This window comes from Notothenia rossii (genome assembly GCF_949606895.1).
Source record: "Notothenia rossii genome assembly, chromosome: 7".
Taxonomy (NCBI): Eukaryota; Metazoa; Chordata; class Actinopteri; order Perciformes; family Nototheniidae; genus Notothenia; species Notothenia rossii.
In genome coordinates this window covers 72,777,499-72,795,903 of record NC_136905.1, presented here as the reverse complement: position 1 = coordinate 72,795,903, position 18,405 = coordinate 72,777,499, and the positions used below count along the sequence as shown (strand labels likewise).

Genomic DNA, 18,405 nt, shown 5'->3' with positions numbered 1-18,405 from the left:
AAACTTCCCTCGGAGTAACAGTAACCGGCATCGTTCTCCTCCTGAATGGACCTCGCCATGAGTGTTGTGGATCTGTGTGAATGACTCATAACTATCAAAAAAGGTATTCTGAACACATTTATCCCCAACAATGCACACATGCGTCACACAAACACAAACCCTATGAATAACAGCTGTCTACTGTCAACATGTCCACAGATAAATACTGTGTTTGTCTCGAGAGATGTTTATTTTGAAGAAAATTGCATGGTGATGTATGGATGCGACACGAAGGCCTCTGTTGTGGGAGCAAATAACAGTGAAGTAATTCAAAGCCCAAATCAAATCACACATGCAGCCAACTGTAACCTGTAGGGATACGTGTTAGACAGCAGGATGTAACAAAATATTTTTTTTTGTTCTGCATATTTTAAGCAAAGTTCCCTAAAACTGGAACGAAATGCTAATCATAGTATGCTTCCATCATTTATTGCAACAGCATGAGATGTTCTCAGCAGGGTGTAAGAAAATCACATAATTAAATGAACACAAGTGTCTCCTCTCTAAATCGGGTACATCGTGGCATTTAATGTTTGCTTCCCACCTGAGATGGCATTTGTTATGGCATATGTTATGAATTAGTCTCCACTGTCAACATACCAGGTGGTGATTTTATTTAAGCTGTCATGATTATTTGGGCTCGCTGCTAGAGGGTGTTGCGGAGGGAGCTATTCATTTAATTTCCCTCCGTTCAACATTAGTACATTTACAATCTAAAAAAATATAATAAGGGTTTATTTTTTCCACCATGTTGTGATGAGGCCTAATGGAAATGACCCCAACTGGCCTCATAATTAAATGATAGAAAATAAAAGCCATTGTTACGGACAAAGCTAAGGAAGGGATTGTAGTTTGAGTGACCAACATCACCTGCCAGTAAAACATAAGAAACTTACAGTGGTGCTACGTTGTCTTCAACCATCCATCCAATTTGTCATTTACTCCCATCATAGTCAGTTCCTGGAACATAAGCAGGTTTCTGGGCACTTCCAATCATTGCCTTTTTACTTGGGGGTTTGGCCTCGTAAATGTTTAGGATATTGCTAATGGAGAAGTCTGCTGTGTACGCATTTTGGTGCGTCTGTAAGATGCCAGCACCATATCTGCTGACTGCGTCCTCTCCGTGTTTTCTCTCACTGATGCCCCTCTCCCATTCTCCTTGATCATGGCTACTGTTGTCATCTCCTCTCCCCCAGCGTAATGAGTCAGTGTGTGATGTTGGATGGCTGCTGACAGTGTGTCCTATGACTCACATGGGGTTGGTACTGCTGTCCCTGCACATCTCAATACTTCCCCCCCCACCCACTGTGCTCCTATTTCTCGCTAACTGTGCATCTGTTTGGGCTGTACCTCCCACAGCGGGTAGGGATAAATAAAAAGAAAATACTGTCAAGGTGACACACGACATTAACCCTCTTGAACATACAGGGTCCAGTTGGCCAGCTATGCCTGTTTTCCATAGCCTTTATTGTGTTTCTTCTGTCACATGCTTCTTTTCTCTGGAGTATGAGAAGCTGAAACAATAAAAGCTGGAGAATAAAGGGACAGAGCCAGAAAGCTGGCTGAAGGCACAAAGTGTTGGCCTGTGGAGAGTCCGATGATGACAGAGGCCAAATTGACATTGGAACTGAGGCAAACTGTGTTGGTTTAATTGCATGTGCTCATGCAGCAACGATTTGCACTCTCATAGTACTTTGAGATTCGAGCGCTCCTCGTTAAATTGGTGCTTTTTAATCTTTACATCACACCAGTGTGTTTCAGATTTCTTCATCATTTAGATCCACATGCGAAGAAAGATGTGGTTGTTCTCTGTCCTGATGACATGTCAGCTTCAGCTTATCAGCCTGTGACAAATGGTAAACATTCCTGTACTGGTGTGAGGCCTGCTTTTGACAGACACCCTGCCCTGTTTTATGTAAATACCACACTTAAACACTCCTGTTTTAAAGGGGCCGGGCTCTCGTAAACCTTGACAGACCCTCGGGCCGTGCCTCTGCCTGTTAAACACTGACTGTTTATGGATGCCTGTACCTGCATCCCTCCACCCGTAAACACTTGTCTTTGTCCTTCTGGGGTAGAGGGTGGAGAGGAGATAATGTCTACTCATCCAGGAAGTGTTTTAGGCCTGTCCACGCTTGTGTTTTAAAAAAAGATATATTGCGTTGATGTTTTCCTTTGTTTTTGTCCACACTCTTGTTCTTTGTTCAAGTCTCTCATCCACAATAAAATGCCAAATCAATAGAAAGGCACGTAGCTTTCTTCAAGCGACCATGGAAATTTGAGTTTCACAGCATTTCAGGCCATTTCCCGTGTGTTGTTTATCACCAGAGCCTCTCAGAGCAATCACATATATTGAAAAGCTCAGTTTGATCTGTTGTTTATCCACTCAGGAGAAGGTGTTTGACAACATCAAGCTTTGATCGAAAAACTTGATGTTGTGTCTGAATGGAGGAAAAACAATGCATTTCCACAATCATTTGCATTTGTGTGGAACTGCTTTTAATCTCCCTGTTCCGTGTTCCCGGGAGCTGCAGGCCCCCCCCCCCCCCCCCCCCCCCCCCCCCAGGCTTCCCGTAGCCTATCCCTGATGTTCCTGCTCTGAATGCAGACGGACTGCATTGTTGATCCAACGTTCTTTTAATCACTCCGCCAACCCAACCCACCGTGATTTACTAGCCCGTGGCATCCATAGGAATCTACGCCAGCCAATTGCATCAAAGAGATAAATAACCCGACCAATAAAAGCGTTGTGAGGGGCCGAATGGGCCCTTGAAATGCTCATCGTCCATTTGGTGCAGTAAGCAATGGGGTGGGGGGGGGGGGGGGGGGGGGAGATGAGCCAGGGGGAGAGGAGATGCTGGGCTTTTAGTAGAAGGTTTTTTAGGGGTGATATTGTGATTGGTAGTTGAGGTGATGTCATGTCATCCATCTTAGGGAGCCACTTCATTAGGCTAATGGAAGGGCTGGACCGCTCACCGTTCCTTCTGTAAAGGAGTGTGTGTGTGTGTGTGTGTGTGTGTGTGTGTGTGTGTGTGTGTGTGTGTGTGTGTGTGTGTGTGTGTGTGTGTGTGTGTGTGTGTGTGTGTGTGTGTGTGTGTGTGTGTGTGTGTGTGTGTGTGTGTGTGTGTGTGTGTGTGTGTGTGTGTGTGTGTGTGTGTGTGTGTGTGTGTGTGTGTGTGTGTGTGTGTGTGTGTGTGTGTGTGGCAGAATCGTCCCTCAGTGCGGTAATGACACTGTTTTAGGTGAGGGGAGATAATGCGATGCGTCTGAGGAGCTAAAGCACACCTTATTCCTTTGATGTTTAAACTACACTTAGGTTCTTCAATGACTTGCAAAAATGTGAAGTGCAGAACGGGATACTTGCCTCGCTTTAGGGTAATATCAGTGATAGACTTTGATTTGTCACTGAGTTAAATGAGTGTGTCACTTCAAATGTTCCTCTTGTGTGGAGTGAAAAGGACAAATGGAATCGCTCTTTGAATTTGCTGCGCCATTCGGCCTGCTCTCTCTCGATGTCACTCTTCTCTCTCTTTGGTCGTCTCTTCTTCGTTGTCAGTTTTCCACCTGAAACCCACAGGATTTTCAGTCTGGACATGTGCTGTCTTTACGAGAGGGATTCGTCTGATTCCTCTCTTTGTTGTCCAGGTCATCCCACCTTCGGCAGCCCATTTTATCCTCTTCTTTATGTTTTTCAGATGTCATATATAAGTCCTGCCTCTGGTTTGCTTTGTAACACCCTGAGCTTATGTGATCTTCTGATCTCTCTTTCCCTCTTTCCTCTGGCCAACATCTCCAATATATGTATATAATATCGTATACAATGTATATATTTTCTCTTTGTAAATCAGTTAAATAAGTGATGGTTTAGCAACAGAGCCTCCAACAACCTGATGATGGCCTTGACACGAGGTCAATGGGCCAGCCCATACAGTATATGTTTCAGTCGTTTTATAAAAAAAGAATGTGTTTTGCTTACATTTTTCATAATGAAGTAAATGTTTACTGCAAAATTCAACCCATAACGATGAACAACACTATCAGCGTTTTGATTGGTTTCCAATAAACCTTTCTTTTACCTCAGGGAAAATAAAGGCTCGATTTATGGCCCAAAGTTGTGGATAACATAATGCATTGTGTCATTGCAGTGTAAAGTAAATACATCAACAATGACATCTTAAAACATCAAAGAAAGCTTGGTTTAAGTAACAGACATGATTTACTAGTTTTGAAAATGGTAACCTTTTTTTGAAATCCGCATTTTATTTTAAAAACCAGATACAAAGTGTTCTTTCTGTTTGCAATCATCAAATATTATTCATCACAAGCAACTCTTTTTATTAGGAACTCTTCTCTTATTTTCTGGCATATGATGTCTTGTCTCAGAACATTAACTTGATATTACATTAATGTGTTCACACAATTTAGAAAATAATGTGAGTATTAACGTACTCTATGTGCATCCATGCTTGCACAATAGAGGTGTTAATCTAGTGTTATACAAGCTGCGCTGTTATGTTTCATGATAAAGCCTCCATATTTCTGTAAATCTGAAGAAAACAAACACAAAAAACAGTTGTTTTCTTGTAGCAACTTAAACATATGCTCACCATTAACATTACGATGTTTCAATGAGAGGCCGGTACCCCCCACATATTGACACCTGCTTCCAGAGCAGAGGCACACTAGCCAAACTGTTTCTTATGAATATGAATTTCTTCACTATTAACTTCTGTTACTGAAGGTCGCGAGCCCCCCGGAATAGGAATGAAAATACTACCTGCTTTTTATGTATTATTTGTGACAGCCCTTAACTCGCTGTCTATGTATGCCCGGATCTGAGGAATGAAGGATTTTGTGACATTCTCATTTTAAAACGTGTTTAGGTGGACATAGTCTTTGAACTCAGGGATCAACTTTGATGCTTTGATGGATTGAAGCATGAAAAGCGTGTCAATGCTTATTGGATTCCTGTCAAACGTGTGAGAAAGTAGAAGACAGTATTTTCTGATGTCATCTGTGAGAAAACAATCAATTGCTTGATGCAACCAGATACAACATTATTAGAGGACTGAGGTGATGGGGATGTTATTATCTGACGTAACCTGTGGGTCACAGGGTAAGGTGTGGAAGAAGTGTGTGTGAGGTGATATATTTGCACATGTTTCTGATGTGTCAGACCCTCTTTCAAGTGATGGCATCAAACACTTGTTATCTCTGCCAGGCCATGTGTACCCGTGTGTGTGTATCCGTCTGTCCGCTACTTATCTCGCTTAGAACTGGATCAGCCTAATATTTTTATTCTGCTTGACTGCTGACTCCTCACACCTCTTAACTGCACCCCCAAGTGATCTGCTTCACGAGCAAAAAGCATACGGCCTTTGGCTAGGCCAAGAAAGACCCTTACTAGTTGGTTGCATCCCACATTGTTTCCTTCGTTTTTGCGCCAAAACAAACATTTATACAAAGGCTTTGTCGTGAGCAATTGCTGATTAATTCCAAACTCAGCATGTTATGATCCAATAAATTAAGGGATTATATGAGCTGAATAAACACCTTTTTGTAATCTTTGCTGCTACCTTGATTGTAAGGAAGATAGATTGATAGATAGATGGATAGAACGGACAGACGGACAGACGGACGGACGGACGGACGGACGGACGGACGGACGGACGGACGGACGGACGGACGGACGGACGGACGGACGGACGGACGGACGGACGGACGGACGGACGGACGGACGGACGGACGGACAGACAGACAGACAGACAGACAGACAGACAGACAGACAGACAGACAGACAGACAGACAGACAGACAGACAGATATACTTTAATGATCCCTATTTGGGAAATTATTTCATCACAGAAGCAGCAGTGTGTTCAAACATTAAAATACAAATACTTAAAAAGTGGAAGCCGGGATGAATGACATTTAACAGTTTTTCACAACTGTTACAACTATGCAAGTAGCACTTATCGGTTAACATGATGTTGTCAAGGGTCTTGTCTGTGTAAAACAAAAGTATACATTGTGTCTTCTGACTAAATATGGGTCAAATGTTTGCTTCTTTCATTGGAAAGTTTAAAGGCAAGGCGATGTGGTGTGAATGTTGACATGAACCCCTTTCCCATGGCTTCAGAGTAGCTGTGTTTTCAGAGCTGTATGTGCTGTGTGCCTATCGGTATTAGTGAACCTTTGCATATCAAAGCGCAGCTTGTTTGGCTTGTGTCCGGGTGTGCTGCACACCGCGGTGGCCTTTAACGGCTGTCCCTGGTGCAGATCGATTTTGTGCCTCGCCAGCAGCCCACTGCTAACCTTGAGGTAGGCTTGCGTAATGAGATCACATCTGATGGCATTGACTCACACCTGACAGCACTGACACTCTTCCCCCCGGCCGGGGAGACAGAGTGGGGAAGGCTGGGTCCTCTGTGGATGACTGTACTGTTGAAAGATTCAATTTGTTTTTCTTCTAACTTCCCTGTTATATAAATGTCTATCCTCTTTAACTGTTGCACGTTTGGATGGCTACAGTTTTCTGACAAAATAACAGACGACTACTGTAAAAGACATATACTTGTTCAGACTTGTTCACACTTATTTTTCTAATGTGATTTCGAGTGACAGTATATTGCATCACTTCAATCTTATTTTGTTAGCAAATAATCCTTCATTTAGAAGGCTTCTCTTGGTACTGTAGATGGTAGATTTTGAGCGTGTTTGGTCCATGATAACTAGGGAGATTTCAGGGTGGGCTTCGGTTTTATTGGGACCTCAGCAGCTGCAGCTCTTTGATGAGCAGCACGGTTGAATTCAGAGTTCATTCACTGTAAGGGGGTCTGTAGGCAGTGCTGTGATAAGAAGCACCCTGTCTGTATTTTCTGGCCCAGATTAAAACCTCTGCTACTGCAGGCTGCAAAGATCATCTTTCACCGAAAGCACACACTTACTTTTTTACCGTGAAAAATCTGTAATTTCATTTGAAAATAATTAAAAAGTAGCCATTAGTGTGATACACTTCATATCATTTCATTTCAAACCTTTATTTAACCAGGTAGGTCCCATTGAGATCATTGATCTCTTTTTCAAGGGAGACCTGCAGGAACACAGCACAAGATGCCTCTTCCTATAGGGCCGACCATACTGAAGCTCACAGATGCATGTATCAGGCTACGATTGGATGGGATGGGACTGCGATAACCATTATCTGAGTGGTGGATAATTGAAACAATAATGGACATGTTAACAGCTTGGAAAATAGCATTGATCCATCATCTAAGACCCCATTTGTGCATTAAAGCCATGACTAAATGGTGCAAACTGATATTGCTCTCGGTCATGGCTAGGTCTACTTGGCTAATTGAAAAATAAATGAGCAAGAGGAGGGTTGTGAGGTGTGGAAGAGTGATTCTTCCACCTTGAACCAGCAGGGCTTTAAATCCCTCCCACAGCCTGGCGTTTCTATCGATAGATTAGCCAAAGACACGGGCACGATTTTGCGGAAGTGTGGAATTGGAATTCAATTCCTGTATACCTGCGTACAGATGTAGACTAGTAAACCAGTGGGAGCCAGATCGATGGGAATCTAACAGCCTTAGCTTCTGTGCCGCTCAGGAGCATCCTCTGCAGGTTATGTCCACGTTGTCTTCACATTCTTCCGCTCGTCCTTTCTGCTGTGCATTCCGACCTTGACACGTTCTCCTCAACCGAGCAGACTGCTTTGCTGATGGCGAACTTTCACTTGGTTGAAATGGCACTGAGTCGAGCTAGCCTATAGACAGAATGCTGAATGCTGCTGCGCTGGATGAACACATGGAAAATGAGATCACTGACCTACAGCAAAGGTTAGACTTCAGTAAGCATGAGCAGTCAGATGATGGCGGGGGTAGGTTGGAGGTTTAATAAACTACTGCTGGCCAGAAGCCTATTGTTTTACTTCTCTGCTCACATCCGCATGTGTGTGTGTGTGTTTTTGTGCCTGCGTGTTTATGGAGATGTTTCTGAAGCTGTGGCCCTCATTGCAGCTAGCTGTGTTAAGCTGAAATGCTGTTATTGATTACAAACAAAGGTTGAGATGGAAAAGCAACAGAGTGTGTGTGTGTGTGTGTGTGTGTGTGTGTGTGTGTGTGTGTGTGTGTGTGTGTGTGTGTGTGTGTGTGTGTGTGTGTGTGTGTGTGTATATATAATTGTGTATGTGAGCCACAGCTGTGCTGTCCGTCAGCCTCTGGCTTATCCAAGGGGGAAAAGGGGGTTGGGGACTTAGGCAGAGAGAAATACCAGTGTGAGGGAAGGACGAGGATTTGAGACCACAGTGCAAACAAAGTGATTGTTCTGTAATTGAGTCCACGTTTAAAGTATTGGTACTTTTTTAAAGTGCTCCTTTTTTCAAGACTAATTTAATCTAATCCATATCCTCTCAAAAGAAGATGTTCTTTGTGATTTGATTTTTTGATCATAGTGTTACATTCCCGACTGGACTAGGGGAAAGGAAGGGAAGCGACACGCCCAGAGTGGAATTGGTAATAATTATAGGTGGTTTTATTATACCAGCTGGGCAACCAAAATGGCAGGCAGGCAGCCTGGAACAAACAAAAAAAGGCCAAAAAGGCGCAAGTTTACATAAACGACCCAACAAAGGGAGGACTCTAAAAAGGAGTCTGTGTACATACACTAAATAAGAAAGAAAACAAAACCTCACGGTAAACGTGGTACAACTGAAAATGAGGAAGGCAGCACTCACACAGCTGCAGCTGATCAACAGGTGCTAATCACCTGGGTCTAAGCTCACAATTATAAACACAACACAACACGAGGCACAACACACTACTTGCACTCTGCTAAGTAGTCTACGGATTTCAGGGGAGCTAATAGCTTAAACACCACAAGAAAAGTATCAAGAGGCTAGAGGCGTCTGTCTCCCAACACAGAGCCTCCCGGATGATCTCCGTTCCCAGCCTTTGTACTCCTCCCCCGGAAGACGTGCCGGAAGAGGGCGGGGATTGGATGACGTCTATCCAATCACCGGTTCGGATGTTGCGAGGGCGGGACGACCAGTGGCATCGGAGGAACTGCGCAGCTCATGTGCACACACACACACACACACACACACACACACACACACACACACAAACAGAATTAACAGCCCCAGGAAGGCAGCGGCTGTAACACATAGCTATAATGCTTTTGTACTTTTTTTAAAAGTACTTTGTTTTGCTTTTGCTATATTGCTACAATGTAAATAATATGTCCTCAGTTGGGATACTACAATGAGGAAAACTCCTAAGTAAACCACCTAATAAACATTTTACTAGAACAGTTATTTGTTGAGGACACTCATACCCCTTTCACACCAACGGCGCGGTCGAAGGCCGGTTCGGAGCTGGAGCTTGAAAAGCACAGTTTTTTCCTGTTCACACCGCAGCGGACCCGCCTCTAAGCTCCGGAATCCGGTTCGTTTCAAACACCAAAAAGTTGTCGGTCTAGAATGCAAGCACCGCAATCGTCACGCTTACGTCGGAGGTGGGGGCGGGGGCGGGGGCGGGGGCAGGGGCGAGATCAACCTCTAACAACAACAAAAAGCCTAACCCTGTGTAATGTTGTTTTTATAGGCAATCATTTAAGCTTTGTTAGTTCCAGGTTTAATATGTGCAATAAGTTAATTTCAATACGTTTTGCAATAAACATTGAACCAGTCCGGCCCTCGACTAGTACCGATTTTTTTATTTTGGTCCACTGTGTAACTGTGTAAGAGCTTTTGAATGTAGCATGTAACGACTGTAAAGTTGGTAGTAAAGTCGTCCCATTTCGTTTCGACAGAGCAAAACGAGTAGCGCTTCAATACAATCGACCATTGTTGTTGTTGTCGATGTGAGGGGTTTCTGCGCGGTTTGGCTTTATGAAGCAGGCACGCAAACGGTTACGTCATGACGCAAACGATGACGCAATGACGCAGCACCATTCAGGCTCTGAGCAGTGTGAACAGGGCGGGAGCTGATCCGAAGAACCGGTTCTGAAGAAAGGCTCTAGCACGGAGCTAGAACGGGAAAAGCCTTGGTGTGAAAGAGGTATCAGAGAGCTTACTTTGATATTTTAATGTTGTCTTCAGTTTGAGTCAAAAAGAAGACACACAGAAAAAAACGGTGGCAGTGGGAAGGTCGTGTTATTGGTTTGAGCTGCGACACTGTGTAACAATGGTCAACAACTAAAGACGCACTCCTAGTCCTCATGCATCACTTCCTGTTTCTCTGTCCACTTGCTCTCTCTCTCTCTCTCTCTCTCTCTCTCTTTCTGTCCTTGTCACATGCAGTTATACAGGCACACGTATCCCTCTCTGTGTGTGTGCTGTCCACGTGTCTTTATGTGTTCAAACAATATCCACAAAGATACTTAATAACCCCAACACGCGCATGCATACACACACACTGCTATGATGTTCTCCCATACTCTGTCCTGCTGCCTTTACTTTGCAGACACCTGTAGTTAGGAACACACAACCACAACACACACACAAACACACACACAGCCACACACACACACACACACACACACACACACACACACACACACACACACACACACAGCCACACATACACACACACACACACACACACACACCTGGTGTTTCCCACCTCTCTGCCAGAGTGTGAGCCTCTTTATGAAAGGCCTGCCTGGCGCCTAACTGTGAGGCCCTTTTAATTAGAGCCCTGCTGTTAAGCACCGGCCTCCTCCAGTAGTCCCAACCACTCCTCACACTCACACACCCTCTGTCTCTGTCACACTCGCCACCACAGTGCTTCTTTCCCTCTCCTTGTTCTCGGTGCCTGGTTCACATATACTGTCAACAACAATAGTTTGTATTAACAGTATTTCATCCAAAATCCTTGGGAAAAATAATTTTCAAAAGAATGATTGAGATCAGATTTTGCTTGCGTGCTTGAGTTTCATTTTATTCATGAGAATCTGAAACCAGTTAAAAAGGAAAACAATTGTTGGCATGCTGTACGATCTCACAAAATAAGAAACGGGAAAGCACAAATAAACATGCCCTCAGTTTTTAGCCTGAACAGAAATAGTATGAAAGGAAAAACATTTGAATAACATGATGTTATGCCTTCTGTTGTCTCAGAATAAAAAGTCTAGCTAATATATTATGATTCATTTTTTTAAAGGAGAAGAAACTAGGAACATTTTAAATATTGTCACAAGGGGAAAAAGATTATTTTTAAAAGGGAATTTTAACATATTCCCAAAGGAATCAATATAATGTGTGTTCTTATGCCGTTATGAAGCCCTTAAAAAGTTTGCTTGGAGGATTATCAGTGGTAGTAGGTGATTGGAAGGAATGACAAAACAACTCACCAAACACACTCAGCCTTGCAAGCTTCTGCACAAAATATTCCTGGCACACGAGCTGTTTGATCACACCCGTAACCTGCATTCTCCATTTCCCTTTTCAAGTAAGTCCAAACCCCCTTAAAAAAAATCCCCAGGTCTCTCACATTCATTGATTGTCCTCTGCATCTGGCTGCTAGGATCAAAGCTCTATTGTGTTGGGGGGCCTCCTCTCTAAGCTGCTTTCCTAAGGAACTTCCACAATCAGGGGTAAGTTGATTAGAAACAATGGCAGGTGGGTAGATATTGTGTTGAATCTGGAATTCTGAGTTAAACTTCCCAAAGCTCCTGCAGTGTGTGTGTCACCCGGTTCCTGGCAGGAGGGGGGATTATAACCACACACTACACACATGATGCAGCTAACCCCGGTCTGAAATCCTAAAATGGGGGTTATAGAACAGCTCTGCTATGGTATGTTCAAACCACACGTGACAAAAGATATTAAACAGCCAAGCGTGGCTAGCTACATTTTGCCCAGTCGCTAACTTGTCCTTAGTTAAACTTAATCGAACGCTCGTTGGCGTTATTATGTCGTTTAATAGCTCAGGGAACTGGGTATCGCAGGAACGGTTTTTACTCCATGTTATTCATACAGACGGGAAAAGGTATGGGGGGGGAAAGGGACAAGAAATGTATGATTGGAAAAGTTGAGGCTAGCTTAACTTTGATTTGTATTGCGCATCATGTCCGTCATGCATCAACAAACGTAGGGCGCACATTTGTAGCTTCATCTTACTGCCTTTCATTGTAAAGGACTGTTTCCTTGGTGCCAATTGTATGAACATAGCAGTGCAGTTGTCATCCATTAAGCTACAGTTCCCAGCAGTAACTATCCCCTTTAAATTAACTCTAAATGCCTGGAGGAAACGAGTGCTGCCTGCATCTGTGACTGCTTGTCTTCAGCTTGATGTGGGAAGACAGGTTGTTTAAGACCGTGGAGAATAGGCGATGTAGTTAGAGCAGGGTGGAGGAAAGGGAGGAGGAGGAGGAGGAGGAGGAGGAAGGCTGCAGCTGTTGGTCAAGGGTGGGTCGACAGAAATTACAACAACGCCCGAAAGGAACACAGACCCTGTAGATAGATAGATAGATTCCTTCAAATAACTCTTACAATCCAGCCTTTCGATGCCACCATCCTTTTCTTCCTCCTGATAGTCTTCCTCTGTTGGCGTCTGAATCGAGCCTTCCTCTTCCTCAGAGGAACAGAAAGCCAGCTCCTGCTATGGCCCTTTTTCTGTTCACAGGGCTGGAGTTTTATCTATTATGAATTTCTTTTTTCTCTCCGTCTGCCCAGGGTTGGGGATATTGCCTTTAGCAGAGAAAAAGAGGAGTGAAGAAGAAGAGAGAAAGTTATTTTGCTAAAGGACATCTGAAGAGGCAGCTTTTCACACCCTCGACCCCTCCGCTCCCCCCCCCTCTCTCTCTCCCTCCATGCCCGCTTAAACACACTTCCACCTTTTTTCTCCTCTTTAAATATTGAGAATAGTTGCTGAATTCCTCTGGCCTCTTCCTTTTGATGGTACCGGCTCGGCAATAGAAATACACTTTGAAGAGATAAAACTGTCAGTATGGCAACATTTCCCCCCCCTTGCAGGACCTCCCTGCTCCCCCCCCCCTGCAGGCCCCAATAAACGGGTCTGTGCTTTTCTGGTTCCCAAGCCGCACCCCCTCCCTGGCTCCCTGTGTTCTCGAGTCTGAAGGCCAAGCTCTCCCTCTGGGCTGGCTTTGGCTGCTCATTTTCACCGTATCAGAGGGTGGCTCTCAACAGGCCTGGCTTTTTAACCTCCACCAATACAAACACTCACACTGAAGAAGCAGAAGAAGGAGAAGAAGAAGAAGAAGATGGACCTGTATTGTCTTTACACAGACTGTAGAGGTGACCCAACTCTTTATTTAACCACTCTCCTGCTCCGAGAACACACATCCACACACTCATTCCTCTCTGATTGCTTTGCCTTTTTTCTTTTATAGCTCACATGGCTGCATTTTAGATGCTATTTAAGGTTTCGCTAACTAGTAGGGTGCAGACGCCTGTGTTGTGGGTAGCTGGAGAATCACACACAGCCTGAGTTTGGAGCTATTCGGAAAAGGGTGCATTCCTGAGCAAATGCTTAGTGTTCCCTGTTTCTCCAAAAGGAGGAAAACAGTAAATAGCTGCTAAATGAAGCTGAAGCTGTAAAAGTTGCAGTGCGTCTCTAGGCCAAGCAACGGTCAAAACGTGGCTGGAGTATTCCCCCCCCCCCCCGTCGAGTTCATGTTAAACAGAAGAGTGAATCCTGAGCAGAGAGTGCAGCAGACTAACATAGACGTGTTACTGCTTAACAGCCCTCTTTATGGGATCGCCTCTTTGTGTTTTAATGAGGAGGCCATAGATGGGTGGAGAGGAGAGGAGATGTAGAGTGAGAGAGAGGAGGGGGGGGGGGGGGGGCGGGGGTTGAGTCCGTTAGGCAAGATGAGCGATTAGAAAAGAGTGAGAAGGAATAGAGGATAGAGTGTTAGGAAGAAGTCGTTGAGAGGCTTAATGTCCCCTTCTCTCCGCAGGTCTAATTAGCAGAGAAAGAAGAGTGTGAGCGGCCCTCCTTAAAGTGCTGCTCTTCATTTTCTGCGTCACTTATTTTCTCTTCTAACTCGTACCACAAATGCTTTGAGTGGAAGGAAAACGCTTTTTTTCATTTAGTTTTATAGCCTCAAAAAATAAATCCACTCTCTTTTTGTTAAACAGGACTCTTTTGGCAAGCAAACTTGTGTGTGTGTGTGTGTGTGTGTGTGTGTGTGTGTGTGTGTGTGTGTGTGTGTGTGTGTGTGTGTGTGTGTGTGTGTGTGTGTGTGTGTGTGTGTGTGTGTGTGTGTGTGTGTGTGTGTGTGTGTGTGTGTGTGTGTGTGTGTGTGTGTGTGTGTGTGTGTGTGTGTGTTTGTTTGTTTGTCTATGTGTGGCTCATTCCTCTCTATTTACCTCCCTGTGAAAAGTGTTTTGAGCCCCCAGTGCAGTGCCATGAGATTGGCAGTTTGCTGTGTGCTGATAAAGTCACGATATGTGTGGGTGGGTGGGTGTGTGTGTGTGTGTTTGTGTGTGTGTGTGTGTGTGTGTGTGTGTGTGTGTTTAAGTGTGCCTGCTGGAAGGGAGGGAGAACTAAGTAGTGGAGGCTGGACACCTCAGGAATGTTTTTTCGATAACAAGTTCCCCCAGCGCCCTAGAGCTCTGTTGTACAATTAAGTGTGTGTGTGTGTGTGTGTGTGTGTGTGTGTGTGTGTGTGTGTGTGTGTGTGTGTGTGTGTGTGTGTGTGTGTGTGTGTGTGTGTGTGTGTGTGTGTGTGTGTGTGTGTGTGTGTGTGTGTGTGTGTGTGTGTGTGTGTGTGTGTGTGTGTGTGTGTGTGTGTGTGTGTGTGTGTGTCCTGGGGGAGGAGAGGTTTTGCAGCTTTCTTTATGTATTGTGATTGGCCACTTGTGTATTACACTATAGTCTTTTTTTTGTTATTTACCGCACACAAAAACACCTGAAAAATGCAAAATCATGAACACACACATTCCTACCTGTGGAGAGAGTCCAGGTCAATGCTTATGCGTAGTGTGGATCAACGCGGCGTTGTGCAACAGCAGAGCCGTCTCCAGCTCGCATGTCCTTTACGCTGTCTGCAGGCCTGCCTCATTAAACTTTCAGTTGAACAGTTAAAAAACGCTGCTGCTGTTCGGTCCCAACTGGCCGCAGCGTGAGAGCAGTAAATTAAATTCAGTCTGTCCACTGGGTTTGAAGTCAGATGGAAAGATGGCATTTGCAGCAAAACACCGCGCCGTGGCCACAGGTGATGCTTTCTGAGCCCCGACATCAACCTTGCAGTCTGCAGTGACCCCGACAGTGCTGGAATATCTGTGTTTCTCTCCTGTCTGACTCTGTTTCCTTGTCCCCAGTCAACTCTGGAGATGGCATCGACTATAGCCAGCAGAAGAGGCAGAACATCGGGGATCTGATCCAGGAGACTCTGGAGGTGTTCGAGCGCTATGGAGGAGAAGACGCTTTCATCAACATCAAATACATGGTGCCCACATACGAGTCCTGCATGATCTGCTGAGCGGGGAAAGGAGAGAAGGAGTGTCCCTGACGTTAAACAGACTCTTGACTTTACCTGTTTCTCAGTTGTTTTTATCTGTCCCAAGCGCTAAAATTAAACTCTTATCTTATCACTTTCGTTATCGTAGCCCTTTCAGAATCTCGTCGTCTCTTCACTCATTCTCTTTTTGTTTCCGAGCTGATCTTTACTTACGCTCAAACCTCTCTACCCCCTCTGCTATTTAGCATATCCTTTCATTCAATTCAGTACAAGTCACACTTTCTGTATCTGCGTATTAATCACAATCACTTTTTAATACAAATAGAAGCTTGACAGAACAGATTTTCCTCATTGTAATACAACAGTATGTTTTATATATTAGCCATGCATTGTTCATTTTTTCATTGCTTTCGTGATTTATTTAGCTAGCTGATGAAGAATCCCTCGATGCACAGTGACTTTTATTTCAAACAGCGATATGCGTCAGATGAAAAATGTGACACTCTTTCATCATGTATAAATTGAAAATTACATTCTTTTTAATATCAAACGCTCTCCTCTGCTTGATGCAGACTGTTGACTGTAAAAAGTTAGTTCTTTACTACCTCACAGGGAACAGCAGCTGTTGCCAGCTTACAATTTCGTCAGCTACAGCAGATTCTATTGCACAGTGACACAATTTCAAGGAAGAAAAAGTGTCAGGTCCACAGAAACTGCTCAAACTGCTCCTGCTACATTCTTTGCCTTTTTAAAGCAAGCTTTCAAAATGTGTCAAGAGACGCATTTCCGCCAGAGCTTCACTTAGATATGGTATATGCACAATTTTGAAATATTGAGTCGTTTACTTTTTTTGTGCGGAAACTGTAAAAACCCGAATGCCGTTATCTCTTCACTTGGAAGCTTTTCATTGGAAAGGCGCTAATGCAGCCTGGGAGGTAAAACAAAGAGGTTTGGTAAGATTATTAAGATGCAGGCCTGTCTTTTCATAAACTCTTGTTCTACATCTGCATTTTGTCTTCTCTACAATTGCTTGTGTTTCGTCGTACCACTGTACCCATTCTGTCACAAACACAGCTGGAGACGAAGCCTGTCTAAACATGCAGGGAAGGACGCATAGGAATGAAGACTGGCAGCATTCCTCCAGATAGCACCCCCACACACACACACACACACACACACACACACACACACACACACACACACACACACACACACACACACACACACGCACACACACATAGGTGCTTTGAACTCAAGAACCCTGCAGTGATCTCAGTGAACCCTCGGTGAGTATGTGGGCTTATTCGTGACCGTGTCTGACAACATACACATTATCTGTTAGTATATCCTCGCCAGCCAGCACCTGAGCAAGCTTAACAAATCTCGTATTTCTTAATGTGCTTATTTAAGGTGCTCTCTCCCACTATCCTCTCCCCTGCAAAACAGTCACAGTGGAAACGTATTCCCTGCCACAATAGAGGTTTTAACCAGGCATATTTCCCCCCCCCCCCCCCGACACACAGACACACACATATACATATACAACCCTGGGACCCACGGGGGGAAACATAGCGTAATTGATTTCTGACACTCACAAGGACACTTGCACGTCTCTTATTGTAAGTCATGTCTCCAGCAAAAGCGACTTTACAGGCCTGCGGAGGAATCTATTCTCAAGCAGAAGACAGGTTCATAACGCTCATATTTCAACCTCAGCACATCTTGAAAAGAATGTCACTGAATAGCTGTTCCACGCTGCTGAACCCGGCCGCTCTCCTCTCCGCCTGTTGCCTGATCTCTGCATGGAAAAACGAAAAGGAGTGCAGCGTAAGTCCCCTTTCAACACTAAAAGCATAATTCACCTTATAACTGCGGCTGCGTAACAAAACAAATGTAGCAACAGTGCAGGCACATGAATAACTTTTAAAGGCGGGTACAATTTCACCTCGCCTGATGAGCTGATCGAACTCTGAACAGCCTGCGGTTTTGTCGAACTGTATCAGTGACGCCCCGCTGTCCCGCTTCACCTGTCCAATTTTACTCAGCCACAGGCTAGCAGCTGGCCAGCAAAGGAGGGAGATCTTAGAGCTAGAGGACCATTAAAAAAAAAAAAAAGGACAAAGTAAAACATGGCTTTTGTTAACCATTTCTTTTCACAGTGCTTCAATAGTGTGCTTCATAACTCGTCAAAAGCTCACATCTCTCCATCATAGTCTTTGCTTCAAGCCAGCCCACACTGTCATACAAGCCATAATGTACAGAAATTGCCCAGAGTTCACTTCACTTCTCCGCACTTAAAGGGCCAGGCAGTCTGATTGCTTTGGCTCAATTAGGTCACATCACAGGCGCTAATAGGCATTACATGCTAAATGGTGTCCGTTTCGACCTCCTCAGGAACCCACTGAAACTCATTAAAAAAGGTGACAGTCTCTAAAGGAACATCGGAGAATATTGTCCCCAATCAGGAGCTACAGTACGCACACATACGCACATAGTTTAAGCATGCAGACACACACACACACACACACACACACACACACACACACACACACACACACATTGAATAATGGCAAACAATACCAAACAACAACACCAAGCTGTAATTGCTCATGCAAGTAATAGAGTGAACTGTGAAATGAACAGGGATGGAGGCAGCCAATGAGGTTATTTGGCCAATCAAAGGCATCAACGCATGGCTAGTCCAGGCGCACGGACTTGAAAGACCAAGCATGACATTACTTGAATTTCTCCCTTATCTGGCCCTGTTCTCCAGAATGAAAAAAAGGCATCAAAAACATATTCAGCATCGAGCAGAAATGGTCCTGATCATCATAATCTAACCCTTTCCCCTTAGTCATAATGAGCAATTGATCATTTTGTGACTGTGGGCGCCCCAACATACACAAGAAAATAAATTGCTTCCCATTCAGAGTAT

At 44.3% G+C, this 18,405-nt stretch overlaps 1 protein-coding gene across 1 annotated transcript in view; it reads left to right on the top strand.

Annotated features, from left to right (window-relative positions):
• The window catches only part of pacrg (PARK2 co-regulated), a 140,467-nt gene extending 124,923 nt beyond the window's left edge, over positions 1-15,544 (top strand). The window contains exon 5 of the mRNA XM_079691425.1: positions 15,331-15,544. Within this exon, the coding sequence (XP_079547551.1) occupies positions 15,331-15,491 (161 nt within the window). The 3' untranslated portion in view covers positions 15,492-15,544. The remainder of the gene's footprint in view (positions 1-15,330) is intronic.
• Positions 15,545-18,405: the final 2,861 nt, after the last annotated feature.